The sequence below is a fragment of the Zingiber officinale genome, chromosome 8B (genome assembly GCF_018446385.1).
Source record: "Zingiber officinale cultivar Zhangliang chromosome 8B, Zo_v1.1, whole genome shotgun sequence".
NCBI classification, from domain to species: domain Eukaryota; kingdom Viridiplantae; phylum Streptophyta; class Magnoliopsida; order Zingiberales; family Zingiberaceae; genus Zingiber; species Zingiber officinale.
This window is the reverse complement of record NC_056001.1, coordinates 9,201,480-9,225,905: the sequence shown is the minus strand read 5'-3', so window position 1 is coordinate 9,225,905 and position 24,426 is coordinate 9,201,480. Positions and strand designations below refer to the sequence as shown.

Sequence of the window (24,426 nt, the reverse complement as noted above, 5' to 3'; positions counted from 1 at the left end):
TGGTTAAATTAATGGTGCTCACATTATCACATAAGACCTTGACCTTGGAATAATATAGCTCATAATCCTCTAAGGTATGCATCATCCAAAGCAATTGGGCTACACAACCACCCATTGCCATATACTTGGCCTCAGTCGTGGACAATGCTACACAAGGTTGTTTTTGACTACTCTAACTTACAAGAGAAGGTCCAAGAAATTAACATCCACCGCTAGTACTCTTTCTATCCAATTTGCAACCCGCATAATCAGAATCGGTATACCCAATTAAGTCAAAATTTCTAGTTCTAGAGTATCAAAGCCCCACATTAAGAGTGTTCTTGATGTATCTCAAAATTTTTTTTACTGCTACTAAATGTGACTCTTTAGCACATGATTGGTATCTTGCACACATTCCTACCGCGAATAATATATCCGGTCTACTAGCGGTTAGGTATAGCAAACTACCAATCATGCTCCTATATTGCTTTGGATCCACTAATTTTCCTTCTTGATCACTATCTATCTTGGTGTTTGTCCCCATAGGGGTAGTTGCTCCTTTTGCATTTTCCAACCCAAATTTCTTGATAAGTTCTTTAGTGAATTTGGATTGGTAAACATAGGTTCCCTCATTAGTTTGTTTGACTTGTAATCCCAAAAAGAAACTCAATTCTCCAACTAGGCTCATTTCAAACTCACTTTCCATGTGTTTGATAAAATCATGAATAAGGTCATTATTTGTTGAGCCAAAAATGATGTCATCAACATAGACTTGGGCAACGAAAATGTCTCCATCTTTAGAATTTAAAAACAATGTTGGATCAATTGTTCCCCTCCTAAAGCCCTTAGAAATTAAAAAAAAAATGAAAGTCTCTCATACCAAGCCCGGGGAGCTTGTTTTAACCCATATAATGCCTTTTTAAGTTTATAAACATGGTTTGGATAATCTATATTTTCAAATCCGGGTGGTTGCTCTACATAAACTTCTTCCTTAATGAATCCATTTAGAAAAGCCGATTTGACATCCATTTGATGAAGTTTGAACCTCATATAGGCCGCATATCCTAATAGTATCCGAATGGACTCTAATCGTGCTACCGGAACATATGTTTCATCATAATCAAGTCCTTCTACTTGATTGAAACCCCTAGCTATCAACCTAGCCTTATTCCTAATGACTCTCCCTTGATCATCTAACTTGTTTCTAAAGACCCATTTTGTTGTAACAATTGTACTATCATTTGGTCTTGGAACCAACTCCCATACATCACTTCTTTCAAATTGATTCAACTCTTCTTGCATTGCTAGAATCTAATCCGTATCAAGTAAAGTGTCATCAATTGTTTTTGGTTTAAGTTGTGATATTAGAGCAATTTGACTAGTGTGATCTCTAAAGTATTATCTAGTCCTTACCCCTTGTGCAATATCTCCAACTACTTGATTAATAGGATGATCTTGATGATGCCTTAAGATCCTCGAGGTTATAGAATCATCATCTTTGGGAGGATCATTGTTTACATTATTTCTTTCATCATCCGAATCATCTTTTTTCTCGAGATACTCTTTTCCCTTGTCTATATACTCTTTTCTCTTGGCCTTCAGCAACATAACCTTCTGGTTGTACCATATAGATTTCTTCGTCAAGATTACCATTAAGGAAAGCCGTTTTTACTTTTTACATCCATCTGATGTAATTCCATGTCATATTGTGTTACGATAGCTAGGATGACACGTATTGACACAGACTTTACAACTGGGGAGAAATGTCTCTTCAAAGTCAATACCCTCCATTTGGGTATATCCTTTTGCAACTAATCGAGCTTTGTATCGATTAATCGATCCATCTGCTTTCCTCTTTACTTTGAAAATCCACTTATTCCCAATAGCCCTTCGGCCCGGAGGAAGATCGACTAAATTCCAAACTTGATTCTTTCTCATTGACTCCATATCTTCATCCATTGCAATTTTCCATTCTTTTCTAACTGAGCTTCTCAAAGCTTCCTCAACTGTTCGAGGTTTCTCATCGTCAACTGGGAGAACCATCAATGCCTCATTCTCAATATCAAACCTTCTCCAAGGAATAATCTGACGACTACTTCTTCGAAGGTTAGACTGTTGAGAAACTGACTCATTCAATGGCAAATTACTTCCACTCGGTTGACTAGATTCAGGCATCTCCTGATCTGTTGATAAAGGAACATTATCCTCCTCCTCTATCTCATATAGAGGAATTGTCTTATCAACTTCATCTCGTGTTGGGAACTCAGTTTCTAGAAAACTGTTGAGAAACTGACTCATTCAGTGGCAAATTACTTCCACTCGGTTGACTAGATTCAAGCATCTCCTGATCTGTTGATAAAGGAACATTATCCTCCTCCTCTATCTCATATAGAGGAATTGTCTTATCAACTTCACCTCGTGTTGGGAACTCAGTTTCTAGAAAAGTAGCATCTCTTGACTCTATTTCAGAGATGGTTCCATCTTGTCGCTCACCAATAAAAACATAACTATTAGAAGTCTCAGAGTACCTTATAAAGATATACTTCTTACCTCTGGGTCCTAATTTTCCATATTCGTGAGTTTTATCATGAACGTAGGCAGCTGACCCCCAAGATCTCAGATTACTCAAATTCGGCTTTCTGCCTGTCCAACATTCATGTGGGGTAGATGGAACTGACTTTGATGGTACTTTGTTAAGTATATAGGTCGTAACTAATAATGCATCTCCCCAATAGGAGATTGGAAAATTAGCATGCGCCATCATAGACTTAACCATTTCAAGAAGAGTCCTATTTCTTCTTTCAGCAACCTCATTTTGCTGTGGAGTTCCAGGGATAGTTAGCCGTCTAATAATCCCTTTCTCATTACACATTGTCTTGAACTGATCAGACAAATATTCTCCTCCACGGTCAGTGCGCAAGATTTTAATCTTACGTTTCAATTGATTCTCAACTTCGTTCAAGTAACGAATAAAGCAATCTAATGCTTCAGATTTGTGAGAAATCAAATACACATGACCAAAACGTGTGAAGTCATCGATAAATGTAATGAAATAAGAACTTCCATTTCTAGCTTTCACATTCATTGGACCATAAATATCCGAATGAATTAATTGCAATGGTGATTCAGCCCTAATAGCCTTGCCAAATGGTTTTCTAGTCGTCTTTCCCGCAAGACAATGCTCATATATAGACAAGTTAATCTTAGCATGAGTGCCTAATAGGCCCTCCTTAGCTAATCTATTCATTCGTTCTTGTCCTATATGTCCTAATCTAGCATGCCAAATTTCATCATTAACATCAGCATTACTAGTAAGAGCAATGTTTGAAAAACAACCATCATTATTATTTGGTTCTACATCAAGAACCATAAAATCATTTGTTACAAAATCATACCCAATTAACACAGAGTTAATTCGAAGTTCCACACAAAGACTATAAAAATTTACATTATAACCTAAATCAAGAAAACAAATAACGGAAACCAGATTCCGTCGAATCTCAGGAGCGTACAGGACATCATGTAGAAACAAGGTGCCTCCACCACGTAGGTTGAGCTAGCAAGTGTCAATTCCTTTGACTTCAATTCTTGCATTGTTTCCTATATATATCCATTTGTTGCCAGTTGGTACCCGACGGTACTCCACATATGTAGCTCGATCACGAGCTACGTGGTTCGTTGCTCCTGAATCTACAATCCACAAAGGATACGAATCAGCTAACAACACTATACTTGCAACATATTGCTCGTGGAAAGAAGGCAAAAATGGATCTACCTTTTTAGGCTCAGTACAATCCCGAGCAAAATGACCCTTCTTGCCACAGTTGAAGCAAGTCAACCTACTCTTAGGTTTTTGTCCATATTTCTTTCCTTTCTTCTTAACTTGGTTTTTCGCAGCAATAACATTAGCCTCCTTTCCTTTCCCCTTTCCTTTCTTAAACCACTTGTTCTTATTCTTGGAACCAGAACCTTCAGCTACAAAAGCTTGACCCGAAATCCTTGCGGATTCAATCCTCTCCGCCTCAAGTTCCACATGGGGTGAGACATCAGTGAAAGTCTTGATACTCTCACTATGGGTCAGGTTCTGTTTCATCGTTTCCTAAGAATCAGGAAGGGAACAGATAACTGCCTGAACCTGTTGTTCATCGGTAACGTATAACCAGCAGTCTTAAGCTCTCAAATCATGTTACCCATCTCCCTGAGATGTTGGGCCATGGTAACATTCGAGCGCTTTTTATAACTATCAAACTTGATAATTAGCTGACGGAGCTTACTCAGACTGACTCCACTGTACTTCTCTCTAAGGGCTACCCAGACTGCATGAGCTGATGGTAATGGCTCATATTCAAACATCAGGTCATCCACCATTGAACTAATCAATATTCCCTTAGCAATAGAGTCCTTCCTTTTCCATACCCTATAGGCATCAAGGTCACGTCTGTGCTGTGCTGTAGAACCATCAACCGGTTCAGCTATGATATTTTTAGTTGCCATGATCTACATAAATAAACAAATTATTTATTATTTCAGTGTAATTCATATATGTGCAACTATTTATTGGCTCAGTGTAAATTAGAGTTAGTTTACAAAATCAAGTGATAACATTGTTTCCACTCATCATTTGTATGTTCTAATCTAATCAACACTGATCAATTATATTACACATATCCCAACTAATGAATGAATCATTTAATATGAACGAATCATATTTATATGAACTAATCATATCATGAAATGAACGAATCGTTTCCAAGTTAGTTAACATATAACATAACTTTTATTATATAATTCTGTTCATACAAAACAACAGAAATTATTACATTACTCAAAACTAGATAAGCTAACACTGTTCATACATAACGACAGTAAACAGAACACTAATAGACTAGATAAGCTAGCACTACTCCCACTAGGATAAATATTAAAGCAGTGGGTAATTGCATCCCGTTCATCCCGGATTCTATGATGGGTGGATCAGCCTCAGATGTATCCATCAGATCTATTTCTGGATCTTCTACGCACTCTTGAGGATCCTCCTCTGATTCTTCTGGATCCATCTCTAGATCCTCCTCGGAATCCTCAGGATCCATTTCTGGATCCTCTTCAAATCCTTCGAGGTTCATTTCCGGATCATCTTCAAATTCTTCGAGATTTGGATCCTCCTCTAAATTTTCAGAATCCATTTATGGATCCTCCTCAGATTCTTCGAGGTCCATATTTTCGGGATCTGGATTCTCTTCAGATTTATCAGGACCCCATTCCAAATGAAGCAACTGTCTGCACATCTCTGAATATGAGATGTGCCCATCAGAATCATCCCAAAGTTAGAATGTTATCTGCCTTAGATGTTCCGATAATGAATAAACCAGATACCATCTTCTTTCTGTTTCCTGGACTGGATACCCTTCTTGCTCAAGATTCCAGAACAACCAATCGAGTCGACCAATAAGCCTACCGACTCCATGATCCGGGTCATATTCCAGCTTCTTGATCTCCTCCCACAGTTCATGTTGTCGTACATAGCGACCAGTCATCGTGTATATCGTTCTTTGTATCTGGAATTGAAAATCATGATGTCAGTACAAAACCGACTAACCAGTAACAAAAATCGGTCAAATTCAATTCCCACATATAGAACAAAATATACAGAATACACAAGCAATTAAAAAAAACAAATTTTCTTATTTTGGGGAGTCTCATGTGACTGACACATTGGATTGGTCGATCAGGAATCCGAATCTTAAGCTTAATCTATTGTCTTCATTAGAACTAATCTAATTGGACCTATATTCTGTTATTGTTTAAGCTCATTATTGTCAATCACAGGCTTATTAATCAAACTCAGGTTCGTTTGATTGTCCAATTGTCCATTGGATTAAGTCTGACTCATTAGAATAAATCTAATGTTTTTGATCAAATCTGACACAACGGAACTAATCCGGTCATATTTGATCAGCCCAACTTCTGTAATAAAAAATACCCCAATTAATTCAATAATAAACCGAACTGGTTAAACCAACAAATAATTTGAACCAGCTTTAGGTATTATTGAATCAAAAATGGTCTGCTTAAATCAGCTAATAATTTAAACCAGACCTGTGTTTGATTGGACAAGTTGGTCTGATTCCATTTTTGGTAAATTGAACCATAAATTAATTAAATATTTATTTATTAATTAATAATACTGATCCCGTCCGGAAGCTGAGTCGGATGGATGCGGGTCTTGATGTACTAGAAGTTGCCGGAAAGTCGCTGTGGCGTCGGATCTATCTGGCACCCCCTGAAAAGGTTCGCACGGGCGGCTGACGGAGGAAGATGACCAGGACGATGACACTACTGCTCTGCGCACACTCAGACGAGCTCACGAGTCGTTAGAGACCAGAAACCAGGGAAAAAGTCCCCGGGTCAGGCCCTCCGACGCTCAAGTCAGGTACTTTTTTCCCAGAAAACACAGAGAAAGGACGAAAAGTAAAGACTAGTGAGAAATGACGAGTGAGCGTACCTGCATAAGGGACAAAACATTCCTTTTTATACTGCAACGGATGTTTCTGGGACTTGGGGAGTGTCAGGGAATGTCGGTTGTCAGGCTTTGTCTGGCGGTGATTGACACGTGGCTCTTCCTAATAGGTCGGTGGCAAAACCAAAGGCGTAGTGAGCCCCGATTGTTAGCATATTCCCTGACACATTGATTATTCTCTGACACTCTCTGACAAGCGGTTACGATTCCTTAGCCTGTTTGTCCTGTAGTGCCTGGACGCTGGGTCTGTATTCCGAGATATGTACCCCGACTTGCTTCTATATGCTGTTATCCGTGATTCGTATGTCCCGATCTGTGCGTTAGGCTTGTATCCCGACCTGCCTTTGTCAGCTGTTATCCATGGCCTGTACGTCCCGACCTGTACGCTGGAGTTATGTCCCGACCTGCTTCTGTCTACTGTTATCCATGATTTGTACGTCCCGACCTGTACGCGAGAGCTGTGTCCCGACCTGCTTCTGTTTACTGTTATCCATGGCTTGTACGTCTCGACCTGTACGCTAGAGCTATGTCCAGACCTGCTTCTGTTTACTGTTATTCATGGCTTGTACGTTCCTACCTGTACGCTAGAGCTGTGTCTCGACCTGCTTTTGTTTACTGTTACCCATGGCTTGTACGTCCAGACCTGTACACTAGGTCTGTGTCCCGATCTGCTTCTGCCTACTGTTATCCATGACTTGTACGTCCCGACCTGTACGCCAGGTCTGTTTCCCGACCTGCACTCACCTATTGTTATCCATGGCTTGTACGTCCCGACCTGTATGCCCGATCTGTATCCCGACCTGCATATGTCCGCCATTATCCACGGCCTATACGTTCCGGCCTATACATCCAGTTTGTTTTGCGCCAAGGGTCTTCTTTCCTTTACCTTTACTTGGCTTGTGGGCTCAATCCTCAGCTATACCTGGCCCATGGGTCCTGTCCTTAACCGCTATTAGGGCTGGCCCTTGCCCGACTTATACTCCTATCCTTTGACCGCCTCATCAGCTGAGACTTGGATCATGACCATGTAAGCTTGACTTCTGATCAGCCACGGAGGCTGGACTTCTGACCTCCACGTAAGCCTGACTTCTGACCAGCCACGGATGCTAGACTTCTGACCAGCCACGGAGGCTGGACTTCTGACCTCCACGTAAGCCTGACTTCTAACCAACCACGGAGGCTGGACTTCTGACCAGCCACCGAGGCTGAACTTCTGATCTTCATGTAAACCTGACTTCTGACTAGCCACGGAGGCTGGACTTTTGACCTGCCATGGAGGCTTGACTTCTGACCATCCTGTGATCTTGACTCCTAACTATATCATCTTACTGACCCCACGAATATACGTAGTATCAAATACATTTCAGTATGTATTTAATTAATTAATAAATAAATTTAATTAAATTTTCAATATCTACTGTTCAAGTGTTTATATACGTGAAGGGAAAAAAATTTAGATACACATACATGCATGGTGAAGATTAAAAAAAAACTACTGTTCATTATTTTTTATTTCTCTTTAATCGAATCGATTCAGTGTTTTTTTTCCCGCATGCTCACTGTGCTTCGTCAAATCGAGCATTGTTCGTTCTGATATTTGCTTGAATGAAAATTCAATCGATTCAATTTTTTTGTTCATCTTCTTTTTCTTCTTCTTCATGATAAAAAAAGAAAAAAAAAATATGAGCTTTTTCACATCGATTTCTATGCTTTCAAAATTATGCATGCTCTGATATCATTATTGATAGTTTTGAGAGCATGAAACAAAATCTAAATAATGCGATAACCACTCACAGTGATCTTTCGAAAAATCGCAACCGAAGATGTCGGTCGATGAAGAGATTGTCGTTGTCGGAAGTACGATCACGGAGCTACCGGAAAGCGCTTCAAGGTTCACGAGCCAAATCCCAACCTCTGGATGCTCTCCCTTTGCTCGCACACCTCTAATCACGATTGCTCTCTGATCACCTTCGTGAAGCTTCTGCTCACCTCAATCTCTCCTTCTGATTGCCTTGGACGTCATCATATATATTAAGCAAGACATCGATTACAAACCGATGCCTTGATGACAGCTTTCAATGGAGGAAGATGAAGATAAATGGATATCCCTTCATCTTCTCGACGTTGCAACTGATGCAATGTTTAACAATATCAAGTAGGATCAATGAACATCATTCATGAAAATTGATGAGCTTAAATCCATTCAAGATTATTCGTTTAATTAAATAAAATATTTAAATTTATTCATTTAATTGTTCTGATATATATTAAATAAATAAAAATAAATTTTATCAAATCAAATACTAAATTTATTTATGAACATCCGCATTTACATCTTGCGTTCATTTTTGGAACTCAAGTTTTTTTAATCATTTTAAATTTCTGTTCAGTTTTTATTATTATTTTATGCAGTTCGGATATTTAAAAAAAATAAGTAAATAAATAAAAAAAGAGAGAGTCAATATTACGTTTTATTTTTATTATTTTCCGCTTTCTTAATTAACGTATGTCAGCAATAATTCGTTGGTGCGAAGTGTCAACGTTAATTTTTTTTTCCAGCGCATTTAATCATCATTGTTAGTTAGCTAAAAGAAATACACGCCAAACAATTAAATTAACGAGACGTGTATTATATTAATGAATGAAGGTATTATATAACTTATTCTTTGTCACATTTTCTCAACTACAGATAGGAACGAATACATCCCTACAACAAGGAGCACATCTTCTTCATCTACTGCAATAAAATATGTATAATATTATACGTCATATATTTTGATGTGCAGAAGTCAGAACTTGAGAGAATTATGCATAAGTTGTGTTGTCCTTTTCAACCATATTAATTATGTATGTTCTATCAAAATTGACTTCTTAATTATTTCTAGACAAAATGAAAATTGAATATCTTATGCATAATTTTTTAAAAAAAGGTACCACAGGTATAGTGTAAATGAAGGGCGTTCAGTTGTTACATAAGATACCCATAGTTCGATTCATAATTACAATATATTTGTAAATAAAAAAATTAAATAGAACTTGCAATTAATGAATGTTGTGTTTTTGGATTGATCGTCATGAGTACTTCTTAATTTAGTACTCATAATTTATTTTGATGACTGATAAAATTTTTTTATAAAATTAAATCGATAGAACGTTGTATGATATGATTAATTATTTTTTCTATTATTAAAAAAGTTGATAGAGTACCAAATGAAATATTCCTCTAAAGTATCACAATCAACAATATAAATATAAATAAATAATCCTTTCTGTTCGATGCAACTCCCGTGTATGCCATTCATTAGAATTCTCTTCTTTTCACATTTTATTTTGAGAAAATTGATTGCCTCCACCTCTTAGACTAATCACCTCTAAATCCTAAACAATTATTAAGAAAATCAAACCGTACCCCTTATCAATTATTGTGGAGATAATTAAGATAATAATAATTAGTGTTAAATTTTAATTAATTATCTCTTCTTTCATGTGGAGTTTTACATTCTTAGGGCGATATGAATTATACTATTATATTATTAAATGAATTATACTAATCGGCCTCTGCTTTCCTCGTGTTCGTGTATATAATTTTTCTGCTCGTTATTGATTGGTATGATGCATTGAATTCTATTTATTCGACACGTACGTCATCATCATAGTAGTTATTATAAGCTATTGTTCGCTCAACATGCACATCATCATCATGTAAGTTAAATCCATAAGATAAAATACTCTATTTATAATGTATTAGCTATCATGGACAGAATGATTAAGCTATTGTCCCAGGACGGCCACGGTTAGATTTTTCAAGTGATTTCATGAAAGCCTTCAAATTTAGCTTAAGTCAATAGAAAAATTCTCGTCAAATTAAATCGATTATTTGTAAAATTAAATCTAGATTAAAAAAACACATCGCATATTAATTTCAAATACTCAAAGTATTTGAAAGTCATCTAAATACTTAGAATCAATCGTTCACATATCGAAGTGTGCATCATATGATTTATATCATAACTCATGTTCTTATATATTCTTGGACGTTTTTCACATATCTTTCACATATCTGAATCCCGTCTAGTCGCCTTCAATTTAAAAAAATGAGTCAAGGTGTCCGGATATTTAGACATGTAAGGGATGTCTAGGATTGTATAAGATAAGAGTATGTATGATATTAAAATTATATCTATATATTGTTTTAAGTTTTTGTCAAAATAAAATGTGAATAAATAAGAGAAGAGATAAAAAAAATCAGAAGACCCACTAAAATTAACTTTTACTCGAGTAAATCAGAAGGGCAGGTGAATTCATAAAATTTTCAAATTCGCAAGTGTAAAAAATGTGAATAAATAAGTACAAACGTGTAATGCTTTTGAGGCTTATAATTTTTACCATATATTTTGTCTCCTTTGTTCCCTCTTATAAAGCTACTATTTTATTTCTCTAGACGTCTTTCCTCTCAAATACGGTAAAAAAATAATAATAATAATTAATCAGGATACCAGGCCAGTTGAGAAGTCAGCATGTTTTAGTATCCTTTAGTGATAAATTTTATTTATTTTTCTTTTAATACGTCGTAACATATTATAGCTAAGAATTAAACCATACCATGAATATCTAGAGACAATTGATCACTTTTACCATTTTACCATAGCCCCGGGACTCTCTCAACATCGATAAAAAAAAGATAAGGAATATTGTAGATAAATTAAAAAAAATAAAGAATGCGTCTTAAATCTTAATTAGTATCAACTATTCAATTCATCGTGATCTCTATATATTCGAGATGGTGCTCTTCGACAATATAATTATATAATAATAATAATAATAATTTCAAACAATGTCAACACGTTATCAATTATACTAAGAACGTCCATATTAATTATCTTATTTAAATATTTTATTTTAAATTTTACATAAGATAATTAATTTTTTTTATTAATAATCTATTTATTTTCTAAATTTTATATTTATAAATAATATTGAATAAATTTTATTCTCTAAATATTATAGAGATGAGAATAAAATAAAAAAATTAATATATAATATAATAAAAAATAATTATTTAAATTTAATAAAATAATTTTTTAAAACTTAAACTATGCATTTTAGGTAGGAAACTGATGTACCACAACGACTTGCAGTAAATTTACAATAAAACGGAGTCCAAAAATGTAGCCTGTTTTTTGAAATTTACTTTAATATTTTACTGTAAATAAAAAAAGAATTAAATCGATTGTGTTTTGTGGGTCCTACCTGCCCTACCACTGTCCGAAAGCCACGACAGCGAAAGAGACAGCTGCCCGAGTCATCGTTTGAAGTTTCCACCCCGTTGGGTGTCTCCCCACTCTCCGTCCTCCGATTGCAAAAGTTCGATCTTTCCTTCTTTTTTACCTCTACTAGTCTTCTCGTCATCAATTCATTCACCAACTTCTGAGGGTTTGGGGAGCAGCAGCGCCTGCTCGCGACTCCCTCCTAGCACCGTTCGTGCAGTCGCGCTTGTGAGCTCTCTCTCTCTCTCTCTCTCTCTCTCCACGGCGGTGCTTTGTGGTTCGTTCCCTGTAGGTTTTTTGGGCTTCTCCAGAAAGATCTAGCATCCTCCTTCGGTGTTCCGTAGTAAGCACCTCGAAAGTTTGACACTTGGAATCAGTCCTGCGCCACTTGTTCTTCGTTTCCTCAGCCTGGACATCGATCCGGACAAAAACAATACTCGGCGCCTTGCAATTTTCCCTATTCTATTGTTTTTCTTCCCTTTTTTCGTTCGCGGATTTGGGATGCGCCATTTATCGATTTGGTGAATCTTTGACCTTCCTCGCTTGTTCCTCGTTCGATCTGCCATCCTTTGCCAGCTACGTCTTTGAGCAAAATTCACTATTTTCCTTTTTTTTACTTCTTTTTTCTTCTGTAGATTTGGCACGAGGAACATTATCTCTTTTGAATTGGCTATATATTTAGTCTCATTGTGCTGTCCCACTTCCGTATTTACCATAATCAATTTCCCTATCTGCTCTTCTCGAGAAGTCAAATCTTGGAGGCGGACGAATTCCTTCTGATCTTTGTTTAGTAGTTTCTAGGAAAAATAAGTTTGATCTACAACCGCGTAGTTGTTGAACTCAGTTTGCTATTCCAAGTTAAAGTGCCATTTCGAGATATAAGGCTATTTGCGAATTGGTTAGTCAGTTATTTAGGGTGCATAAAAGAGATTATTTCTGCTTGCCCGTCAGTTGCCTGCTTGTGTTCACAGCGTTGTTTCTGATCCCCAAAAAGTTGATTGTAGATGCTGGATTGCATATCCAGGCATTTCAATGTGGCTACTTACGCTTCGACAGTCAATCAGGATCTCAGTTCTCATTATCGCTGCAATTACCTTAGTGGTTCTTTCTCATTCGTTTATAGGAGGATGGGCTACTAACCAGAAGCTTGAAGTTGCTGTTAGGCCTCTGTTGAAGGCGCCTTCAGATCCTCCAGTTTTTGCATATTGGATATCTGGTACTGGCGGTGATGCTCAGAAGATTTTAAGGCTGTTGAAAGCAGTGTACCATCCGAGGAACCATTATCTTCTTCACCTAGATGCAAGCAGTGATGATCTTGAGAGGAAAGACCTGGCACGCTCTATTGGATCCGAGAGGCTCTTTAGATCTTTTGGAAATGTTGATGTCGTTGGGCAACGTTATCCGGTGGATCAAACTGGACCATCAGCAGTTGCTGCAACACTTCATGGAGCAGCAATTCTGCTCAGGCTTAACACGGATTGGGATTGGTTCATCACATTGAGTGCTGTGGATTATCCTCTCTTGACTCAGGATGGTGAGTACTATCATAGTTCTCATGAAACTGATTGATCTTGTCATGATTAGGTTTTAATTTATAATTTTCACTGAAATTTTGAGGCATTTCATGGTATTTCCTGCATTTGAAACACTGAAATAAAGAATTAGATGATCTTGGTACTACAAAAAGGGCATCCCTTTACACAGATCTGAATGGTGGAAAAGATCTATGCAGCTAACAGCTGCCTAGGACATGCTATTTGTTGTTGTTAATTGCTACTGTACGGAGTTCAAAGATTACAGTTATAGTCTGACATGGATACAATAATCAACTTTAGTTTATTTTCATTGTTGACAAACTGTGGCATTTCTAACTTCTGTAACTGAATAACTTGTTCTTGTTGCTTGATTTCAGCTAATGAGATTTCTTTACACGTGATTCTGGCTTCTTACTTTCCTAACCTTGTAGTGAACAATTAGTTTCTTGCAGGGAAAATATATTCCATTTTTGTATTAATGTGTCTTGATTGTTCAGTTAGCAAATATGGTCAACTTTTGTACGTCTTGATTGTCTTAAATATGAATGCAGGATTAGACAAGGAGCACTGTGATGCTCTGATCTTGCAAATATTTTAGGCTGTAACACATGTACCGTGCTTAGTTATAAATGTACCCTAAAAATTAATGATGACTAAAAACTTCTGGTTAACATGGGAAACCTTCTGGTTTCCAATTATGGACTGGTTTTTTTATGAGGCCTTGTTGTTTTCTACCTGTTCAAATATATGCTTGTGCATCCAATTTTTTACTTGTTTCAGAGTCAGAATGTTTTATTATCTAGCATATAAACATCAATTCTGAATTACGATCCTAGGTGTTTTTAGTATGTTCTTTCCTCGTAATGATGCTTACAATTTTATCTTTGTGCAGATCTGCTTTATGTTTTCACTTCTTTGCCCAGGAATTTGAACTTCATTGATCACAAAGGTGATCTAGGTTGGAAAGAGTAAGCCTATCTCCATGACACTGAATATATTCATATATTTGCAACCTGAATTTTTCAAGTGTTTATTCTTTCTGATGATAGGCATGAGACGTTTAACCAAATTGTCGTCGACCCGAATCTTCATAGGGAGAAGAAAACGCAACTGTTAATCACTTCAGGAGTTCGCAAGACACCAAATTCCTTCAAGTTATTTACAGGTGCATCAATTTGCATAGTTTAAACGACCATATTGTGCTAGTTTGTGTGTACAGTTAGGGCTGTAAATGAACCAAGCGTTCGTGAACAAGCTTGGTGTTCGGCTTGGTAAGAGCTTGTTTATGTTCGTTCAATATACATTAGATTAATTAAACAAACAAACTTGAACAACTCGTTAAGTTAAACAAACAAGCTTGAACACATATGTGTTCAGCTCGTTAACGTTCATGAACAACGTTCGTGAACAATGTTCACGAACCATATTTATTAATAAAATTCTTTTCAATATGCTAAATAAATAATAAAATAAAATAAAATAAATAAATTTAAATTATCAATCTTAATAACCAATCAAACAATTAAAAGTTTTAAATAATCAAACAAGCTTGAATTGAGAGCTTGATAACATCTAAACGAACCAAGCTTAAACCAAGCTCAAGCCAAGCTCGAACCAAGCTCAAGCCAAGCTTGAATTGAGAGCTTGATAACATCTAAACAAACCAAGCTCAAGCCAAGCTTCAAACAAGCTCAAGCTCATAAAAAATAAACCAAGCCAAGCTTGAACACGCATTTCAAAAGCTTGGTTCATTTTAAACTCGGCTCGGCTCGGCTCGGTTATTTTATCAAACAAGCTTGAACACCCCAAAGCTCGGCTCGGCTCGGCTCGTTTACAACCCTATGTACAGTTTGTCTATTGAGATGTTTGATGTCTTTGATATTGCATCTAGTATTTCTTAGTATAGTTTTATAGCATTCTCATCAAGTTTAAAGCCCAAATTGTATGCAGATATGTCATAAAGGTTTTTGTAAGGAAAAGTCATGTTATTGTGTTTATTACTTATCTTTTAGACATCATAAACAGGTTCTCCATGGGTGATTCTTAGCAGACCTTTTGTGGAGTATTGTGTGCATGGCTCGGACAACCTCCCTCGGAAATTACTCATGTACTTTGCAAATGTAGCTCACTCTACGGAAGCCTACTTCCAAACTGTGATATGTAACTCACCTGAATTTCAAAACACAACCGTCAATAATGATCTGAGGTACTTTGTTTGGGACGATCCACCGGGGTCGGAGCCTATCTTTCTCAACGCAACACATCTGAAGGGCATGATGAAGAGCAGAGCAGCTTTTGCTAGGAAGTTCATGGAAGGTGATCCTGTTCTAAAGAAGATGGACAAGAAGGTGTTAATGTACAAATCAAGACAGCGATGCTTTGAAAAACCTGGAAATAGAGCAGTGAAGAATTGGGAAGGTGAATCCTGCTATAGCCGAGAGAATGTGAACATTATTAAGCCCAGTAACTCGGCAACGAGGTTAAAAAGTTTGGTGACGGAGCTTGTTTCGTCGGATAAGTTGTACTCAAACCAATGTAAATTCTGATGTGGTGATCTATCTGTTCTTTGGAAGTCCAGTAATTTTCTCATCCCACAAAAAGTTGATGCTGAAATCATTCATTGGCTTCAGCAGCAGCTGAAATCCTTATAGAAGCTAGCTTCAAATTCCATGCAACAATTGAAACAATAAATGGTTCATCCATTCCAGCTTTTCGTTTACCCATCACGCATGTTGATATTTAATTTTCTTAATTTACTTTGTTTCTAATTATCGAATTAACACTCAATTTATGAAATTATTGTTCATTTACAGTGTGCTCACAAGTGCAAGAGGAGATTGATACTCTCTTTAGGTTTGACGTAGACTTTTGAACCTTCATGATCCACTAAAGCTAAATTTAGAACAGAGTGATGGATTAGCGTGCATTATTGGCATATTACCGATGCCATTAATTGGATTTAAAGTTAACCAACTAAAGATATGATGTGAGAGATATAGTATCATGACTTATTATTAGGATAGCTGCAACAAAACCATACACATAATTCTATCGATCTCGACGATCACCATTAAAGAGACGGGAAAGGTCTGCCGTGGTCCAATGATAGGGATTTTTGTCGCTTCCCTTCTTGTTTGTTTCTTTCTATATCACCTTATTGAGTTGAGTTAATGGAATCCCTCCGGCGTCCGCCATTTCCAATGTCTTCAAACTCTTTTCTCAGGTCTCTGTTTCATGATTTCAGATCCTCTCTCTTTTTTTTTTGTTTTTCTTCTCTTGCCCTTTTGATCCTCATTTATTTAATTGAGTTTGGGATGGATTCTCAAAGCAAAGGCGTAACCTTGATTTTCTATTCTTGACTTTGAAATGGTTATCCCCAGTTGTGTTTCGAAGCTCACGATTTAAGTTTGCGGATTATGTTTTTTTTTTTTTTGGAAATTTTGCCTGATCTTCCTCCAAAAAGATTGGATTTTGCTGCAGCCGAATTGTTCGGGAGATAATTCCATTCTACCATGACGTCGTGCCTCTGCAGTGGCACTGGCGGTGGCGGCCGGAGCTGCGGCTTTGACATCGTCAAGTCGACGTCTTCATCGTGGAGTCACTCCTTGGAATCTTCGTCGTCCTCCTCCCCTTCTTCCGCCCTCTCTGAGTCGAGCAATTCGCCAACGCTCGCAATATCCATCAAGAGGGAGAGGACCCCTCGGAAGCGGCCCAACCAGACCTACAACGAGGCCACCGCCATCCTCTCCGCCACATACCCCGTCGTCTTCTCCGCCGGCAAGACCGCAAGGCCTTCCGTTTCCATCCCCACCAATCCATTCCACCCCTTCTCGGAACCCCCCGACCTCCTCCCTCCTCTGCCGATTCTCAACGACGCCGCATTCCTGATCCCAAACCCCAATCCACCGTCCCCAGCCGCTGCAACCCACTTCCATCTCAAGAGCAAGACTTACGCCACTGTTTCCAAGGACTCCGCCGAGAGCCCGGCGAGCGAAGTGTCTTGGGAGCCGAAATCGCCGGCGCGCCCTATCGAGGAGGACTTCGATCCAGAGTCCATTCTCGAAGCAGAGGTGAAACAGGGCATTGATAGCATCATTGGAACCCTGGCCTTCAACACTCCAATAACGGACGCCGTCGATTCCCTGATCCGTAGCTTCGTTGAACGCAGAATCCCCAGCAGTTTCGAGCACGGCTTCGGATCCGAATGGGCGCTGAGGAAGAGGGACGAAGACGAGTGGTGGAGCTCGAAGGTGGTGCCGGTGTCGGATATAACACCAGATTACAAGCCTCCTTCGTCTCCGGCAACGGCGGCGTCGCAGAAAAAGAACAAGAAGAAGGTGGAGAAGAAGGAAATCGATGTAATGGACTCAGAACAGGGGAGGTGGAAATCTGCTCAATCTGCTCTGCTGGGCCTCAAGCTGAACCATGAAGAAGTCCTCGGGCATTGGGCCGATCGCGGTTCGGTCTTCTCCGACCGGACCGGCTCGTCAAATTCGTCAGTGGATGCTACGGTGAGTATAAATAGATAGAAGTTATTATTATTATTAAAAAGTACTTTTATTTTAATTATGATAAAAATCATCTCATTAAAAAAAAAAATTAAAATAGTACTCTATCATATTTTTCACTCAAAAAATATTTTATTAACATATATTATAATAGTTGTCATCGACAATAATAATAGTTTTAATTTTAATTAAATAAAAATTATATTAAATTTTTGCTCTTATTTTTATTATTATTGATATAACTAGGAGTTTCTAGGTACTTCTGCCCTCGGACATCTATCGTCCACCCGATCCAGCCGTGGGAAGCGACTCCGGAGAGGTCAGCGTTCAGCGTTGTAAAGGGAAGAGGATCAGCCACGTGTTCTCGAAAATACAACGAAGAAAGCCAACACGGACGAAGGCGAGTATCGTTCTTTTCGTCTCCGATTCAACATTTTTACGAAATAAAGTTTTATAAATTTTAGTATTTATTTTTCTTCTTAATATTATTAAAAGTAGTATAGGAATTTTTAAAAAATAACATAAAATATGTTACAGATTAATTTACTCGTGACATCTTTATTATTTTACACTTCCATTAATTATTATTTTTCCACAGGCAAACCAACCTTGATAAGGGGCCATCTCTTCTCAATAAAAACACCCGAAGCAAAGGGATGAATTAGTTACAAAGTTTTGATTGGGGGAGACCGAAATTTAAAGTTTCTTCTACATAAACATTTCCTTTGCTTTCAATGTCCCGCGGATCTGATTCAATCTAATTTTGTTTGCTATTTTCTTCACTTATATATATATAAAATAATTGACTCATGTACATTGTGCTTTTCGAGTTAAAAACTTCGACTCGCTTGTATTTATTCACGTCGCGTATTATATATTTTCCATACAATTTAGTAATTTATATGCTAGAATACAAAAACAGATTATTGATACATCCTCAGAAACAAAATTCTACTCTGATAATTTCAAGCTAAAAAATAAGATTTTAAATCGAAAATTAAAAACTTAAAAAAACGATCGAGACTCACAGCAATATGAAGCAGTTTTATTATGTTTTAATCAAAACCTGTCAATTTTTTTTATTGTCAACTGTCTATTAATAAAGTTTATTTGTTAATTTATCAAAACTTGGGATTCGATCTTAAATGCGTCCGCTGTATTATTGTCTTGAGAGGAAAAAAAAACTGTTAATTCAGCCTAATAAAATGATGAACCGATAACACCGAACTCGGCTAGATCACTCCGGTGTCACTGAAGCTTCTATCAGTTGTCAGGATAAATTGGAAGTACTCACAATGTACGATCTAAAAATTCAATATCTCATGATTACGTATTCCATTTGGAGGAGAATTCGACGAGATAAATAAAAATAAAAATTGGAACCATTGCATTTACAGCCCCCTATCAGTCGATCATACAGTCATCATAGATGAAAGTAAATCAAAAGTACAACAACTAGACGCACAGCGAGGCTTTAGGAAACCGGTGAATCCTTATGAAAACATATGGAACTGTCATCGTAGTGGAGATAAATCAAGAGCACAATAACCAATTGTGCAGCGGAGCCTTAGACAAATAGTGAAGTCTCACCCGAAATTGATCCAAAATAGAGAATGCGTACATTCCGATCTAACCCTTCCTTTAACGTTGTTCTGGCCCGGCCCAATCAAGATGAAACCTAAGTAATAACTCTTCCGGACGCTTCGATTTCTTTTCTCTTTCTTGATTTCGAGATCTGTCGTGAAGACGGGAAGTCGCTGTGCTCCCGCCATTGTTAAATCCCAGATCGATCTCGTGCTCGCCTGCCAGACGGACCTTCCCTCGATTTCTTCTCTTGTTTTGCTGCATCTAGTGATCAGGTAGATTGGATATCTCTCTTCATGCTTCATCTATTTTCTATGGTATCGATTGTTTTTTTTTTTTTTTCAACTTCACATGTAACTATGCACTGTGGAGGCCTATCTCTCTCTCTTTTTTTTCCTTTCGATTTTGATAATATGTGATTTGTTAGAAGATTTAGATCTTCAGAGCTTGCTTAAAGGTAGTGTTTTTTTTCTTTGTGCGTTTTTCACTGGATCGATTTGCTACTGGAGGGCGAGGGTTTCTCTTGTGTTAGCACGGTATCAACTGTGCGAGTTGTCCATCTGTTAGGAGTTCCTCTTTTTTTATGAATACTTTTATCTTTGTTAGTATGATAGCGTATGCGGATAAGTTGTTATGTGAAGACATCTTATAATTTCTAGGTGCAAGTTTGGGGTTTTGGTGAATTTAATCATTGTGCGCTGGTAGTTCTTCTTTTTTTTTCGTCGATTATTTTTTATAGCAAGATAGAGTATGCCTATAAGTTGTCATATGGCGATGTTGCCGATACTTGATGAAACTTTCGATTTTCCGACCATTTCACTCACCCCAGTTGTTTGAGATACATGGCTTGTAGTTATTGCGACTAAATTATTTATTCTTCAGATTTGAGCTTGATTAAATATGAAGCTATGGATTCTACTCTCGATGGTTGTTACCAAAAAGTAATATTTTTTTCTATATGCATTAGATAAACAATTCATATGCAATTATGTGTTGTTGTATAAGGTACAATTTAATGATTTTATTGCTCTTTATATGAGCACTCTTGCTTAGGTAGCTTTCTGCACTAAATGCACTTTGGCTCTAGATATATATAAGCGGATTGTAGTGCACTTCAGGGTTTTAGTCTTTTATTACAGCTCTTTATATTAAGCCCAAGTTATCAGTATTTTAATTATCTTGGCTTGTGAACCTCTTTATCTGTCCGCAATATCTCTCACTTAAGGTTTCTAGTTCTTATCAATTCTTGTAATCTAACTCATAACTCACAATCATCCCTTATGCAACATGTGAGGCTTCATGACGGCCTCATCATCACATAGGAAATCCTTTCCAAACATATTATAAAAATACATAGATCCACCTTGATTCCAAATGTCACAATCAAGCCAATGGTAATACCTATTAATTTTTTAGTTCCAGTCACCAATATTAAATATTTAAGCCCAAATTGATAGTGGTTTACTTGTCTAGAATCTAAATCTACAATATGTATGTAAAACCAAAGTCTGCTAAGGATACTACCAACTAGCAATACATACCGATGTTATAGAGCAGTGAGACAAATGACCCTCAATGGCAAGGTTGATATTACTCCCAATATGATCATAATTGAAAAATATAAAACATGAATCATTCCCTTCATCTTTGTATAGTATTCATATATATTGAACTATAGTTAATATAAAAAATATAGTAGTTTTTCAGATATATATTTTCTCAAGATTTAAGGTAGGTGGTAGCCTTTTGTAGTATATTTTCTTTGAACTTGTCAAAAATTCTCTGATTGAGTCTATTGGTTTTTTGTTTCTTATATTCCAAATATTTGATAAATCCAGAAGGGGAGCCTTGACACAATGGTAAAGTTGTTGCCATGTGACCAAAAGGTCACGGGTTCGAATCCTGGAAACAGCCTCTTGCAAAAAGCAGGGTAAGACTGCGCACAATGGATCCTTCCCCGGGACCCCGCATATCGAGAGCTTCGTGCACCGGGCTGCCTTTTTTTTTTATATTCCAAATATTTGATAAATCCAGGGTTAACATTATCCATTCTTTTCCTTTCTAGTTTAATTTTTAAAAAATCAAATGTCTCTGCAGACAATGGCCGGATTGGCACCCGAAGGATCACAGTTTGATGCTCGTCAATATGATGCAAAAATGAGTGAGCTGTAATGCATCTTACATTTTGTTTGCTATTGTATCACTTATAGTTCATTTGGTTTGTGGAATAGAAAAGACAAGGAATAGTATAGCAATTCGAAGGGAATATAATTGATAAGGAATATGTAAGGAAATAAGTGTTCCTTTGTTTTAATATAATAAGGAATAATTTGCAGAATGGGACTGTTCTGCTCGATCTGTTCATCTGAACTGTTCGACCTGTGTGAACCACTCTGACGACCTTGCCCATTTAACCCGTCTGGCTTGTTGGCTTGCCTTGCTCGCCTGAATCGTTTAGCCTGACCTGCTCAACTAACTCATCTGGACCAATCAGACCCACCAACCTAGTTGGTCGAGATTGAAGTAATCGAATGTGTTATAAGAAGTGTGAAATAATTAGTGACGAGATATGAAATAACTATTTTATGGGAATAGACATTCCATAGTCATTTTGTTACCAAACATAGGAATAATTATTCTATGAGAATTCATAGGGAATGAATAGTTATAGTTATTCTTATGAACTAAATGTGCTTTTACATAGTGAAAAAAGTTTCAAATTCAATGTTAGTTTTCCAGGAAAAGATACTCAGTGTGTCTGTCTCTTGTTTGGCAATAATATCATAACTGTCTTGTTCTATTTATTTTTTTTATATTTCTGTCATTGATACAGGTTCAATGCTGATGGGCAGGAGTTCTTCACATCATATGATGAGGTTTATGAAAGCTTCGATGATATGGGACTTCAGGAGAATCTTCTTAGAGGCATATATGCCTACGGTAAGCTAATGCAAAAGCACTTTCAAATTATTCACTTATTTTGCAGAAGTTTAATGACGCAAATAACTTTAGGCTGGACATTTATCAATTCTGTTTATAGGTTTTGAAAAGCCCTCTGCAATTCAGCAAAGAGGAATTGTTCCCTTTTGCAAGGGATTGGACGTTATCCAGCAAGCACAATCAGGAACAGGGAAAACTGCAACCTTCTGTTCTGGAATTTTACAGCAGCTTGACTATGGACTGGTTCAATGCCAAGCCTTGGTTCTTGCTCCAACTAGGGAATTGGCTCAACAAATTGAAAAGGTCATGCGAGCACTTGGTGATTATCTAGGTGTCAAAGTTCATGCTTGTGTTGGAGGAACAAGTGTCCGCGAGGATCAGCGTATTCTCTCAAGTGGGGTCCATGTTGTGGTTGGTACTCCAGGTCGTGTCTTTGATATGTTGAGGCGGCAGTCTCTTCGCCCAGATTATATCAAAATGTTCGTCTTGGATGAGGCTGATGAAATGCTTTCACGGGGCTTCAAGGATCAGGTCTCCTCATATTTTTTTTCTGCATGCATTTCCCCTTCCCATGAATGTTTCATTGCATGGATACTTCAAAATTGAATACTAGTAACCTTTTGTTTTCACAATTGGCAATCCATCTTGCTTTTCAGTATAAACATAAAACTAGGATAATTTATCATTGCTATTTATATATCCTAGCAAAAAAATTAGTTGTCTTTTTTACTCGTCACTTTTGGTTCTTTGGTGTTTTTATTAATTTGTTGGTTGTACTTTGACAGTAGAATATTCAATTATTTTGCTATACGATGTAGAAACATTAAATTAAATGTTTTTTTATTTAAAGTCGATGATATGCATTTTTATTTTCTGTTCAGATATACGATATCTTCCAGCTACTTCCCTCGAAAATCCAGGTTGGGGTCTTTTCAGCCACAATGCCACCTGAGGCCCTTGAAATTACTAGGAAGTTCATGAATCAACCTGTCAGAATTCTCGTGAAGCGGGATGAACTTACCCTGGAGGGTATTAAGCAGTTCTATGTGAATGTTGAGAAGGAAGATTGGAAACTCGATACCCTTTGTGACCTTTATGAGACATTGGCCATCACTCAGAGTGTCATCTTTGTTAACACTCGACGCAAGGTGGACTGGCTGACAGACAAGATGAGGAGCAGGGATCATACTGTCTCAGCCACTCATGGTGACATGGACCAAAACACAAGAGACATAATCATGCGTGAATTCCGTTCGGGTTCATCTAGAGTGCTCATCACAACCGACCTTCTTGCCCGTGGTATTGATGTCCAGCAAGTCTCACTGGTCATAAACTACGACCTACCGACTCAGCCAGAGAACTATCTCCACAGAATTGGGCGAAGTGGACGGTTTGGAAGAAAGGGTGTTGCCATAAACTTTGTTACCCTTGACGATGAGAGGATGCTGTTTGATATCCAGAAGTTCTATAACGTGGTGATTGAGGAGCTGCCTTCCAATGTTGCTGACCTGATCTGATCTAAGGAATTCCCATTCGTCGAGAGGATGTTGTTTGACATGCAGAAGTTCCAAACGTTGCTGATCTGATCTGCTGCCTGTGTTATTTGGTATCATTTATGCACTTGTATGTCTGTTTCCCTTGTAGTCTTTGTTAAAGTTTTTTTCCTTCTTTTTTGCCCTTTTCTCAGCGGTAAGAGTTTTTGTTGTAATTTTGAATAACTTATATATCGACATATTTAATTCTGGGTTGAATAGTGAAATATATATACTAGTGATCATACGCGATGAAATTATATTAATTAAAATATTTTAGTATTAAATTACTAAAGTAGAATCATTAGTAGAGCCATTAAGGTAAAGTATTTGACTTTTGAAAATTTGAATTATTTGGGTGTTTGAAAATCCGAATTGTTTGGATTTTCGAGTGTAATCCTTATGACTTCTCTATGAAAAAAATTAATTTAATTTAATATTATATTTATCTTAGTAAAAAAAAATAATTAATAAAAATATATTTTTTAACATTGTCGACCTAAAATATTTATAGAAATTTATTATAGTGTTGTCAATTCTAAGATGTGGGACTAAAGAGAATTA

General features: G+C 37.2%; 3 protein-coding genes across 4 annotated transcripts; all 3 read left to right on the top strand.

Moving 5' to 3' along the window:
- Nucleotides 1-11,830: 11,830 nt before the first annotated feature.
- Nucleotides 11,831-15,875, top strand: LOC122014908 (beta-glucuronosyltransferase GlcAT14A-like). The gene is made up of 4 exons (XM_042571418.1): nucleotides 11,831-13,297; nucleotides 14,191-14,266; nucleotides 14,348-14,463; nucleotides 15,324-15,875. Exons 1-4 carry the CDS (start codon nucleotides 12,796-12,798, stop codon nucleotides 15,842-15,844), a joined length of 1,215 nt encoding a protein of 404 aa, XP_042427352.1. The 5' UTR covers nucleotides 11,831-12,795; the 3' UTR covers nucleotides 15,845-15,875.
- Nucleotides 15,876-16,357: 482 nt separating this feature from the next.
- LOC122014907 (protein CHLOROPLAST IMPORT APPARATUS 2-like) lies at nucleotides 16,358-18,589 on the top strand. Of its 2 annotated transcripts, XM_042571417.1 has the most exons (4): nucleotides 16,382-16,521; nucleotides 16,779-17,809; nucleotides 18,063-18,206; nucleotides 18,405-18,589. In XM_042571417.1, the coding sequence occupies exons 2-4, from the start codon at nucleotides 16,811-16,813 to the stop codon at nucleotides 18,417-18,419; spliced, it is 1,158 nt and encodes a 385-aa protein (XP_042427351.1). In that variant the 5' UTR covers nucleotides 16,382-16,521; nucleotides 16,779-16,810; the 3' UTR covers nucleotides 18,420-18,589. The 2 variants fall into 2 exon arrangements, 1 of the variants encoding a protein (XP_042427351.1); XR_006120790.1 differs by having other exon boundaries at nucleotides 16,358-17,809; nucleotides 18,053-18,206.
- A 921-nt stretch (nucleotides 18,590-19,510) lies between these two features.
- Nucleotides 19,511-24,081, top strand: LOC122015313 (eukaryotic initiation factor 4A-3-like). The gene is made up of 5 exons (XM_042572138.1): nucleotides 19,511-19,665; nucleotides 21,488-21,558; nucleotides 22,224-22,330; nucleotides 22,431-22,861; nucleotides 23,212-24,081. Exons 2-5 carry the CDS (start codon nucleotides 21,491-21,493, stop codon nucleotides 23,845-23,847), a joined length of 1,242 nt encoding a protein of 413 aa, XP_042428072.1. The 5' UTR covers nucleotides 19,511-19,665; nucleotides 21,488-21,490; the 3' UTR covers nucleotides 23,848-24,081.
- The last annotated feature ends 345 nt before the right edge of the window (nucleotides 24,082-24,426 follow it).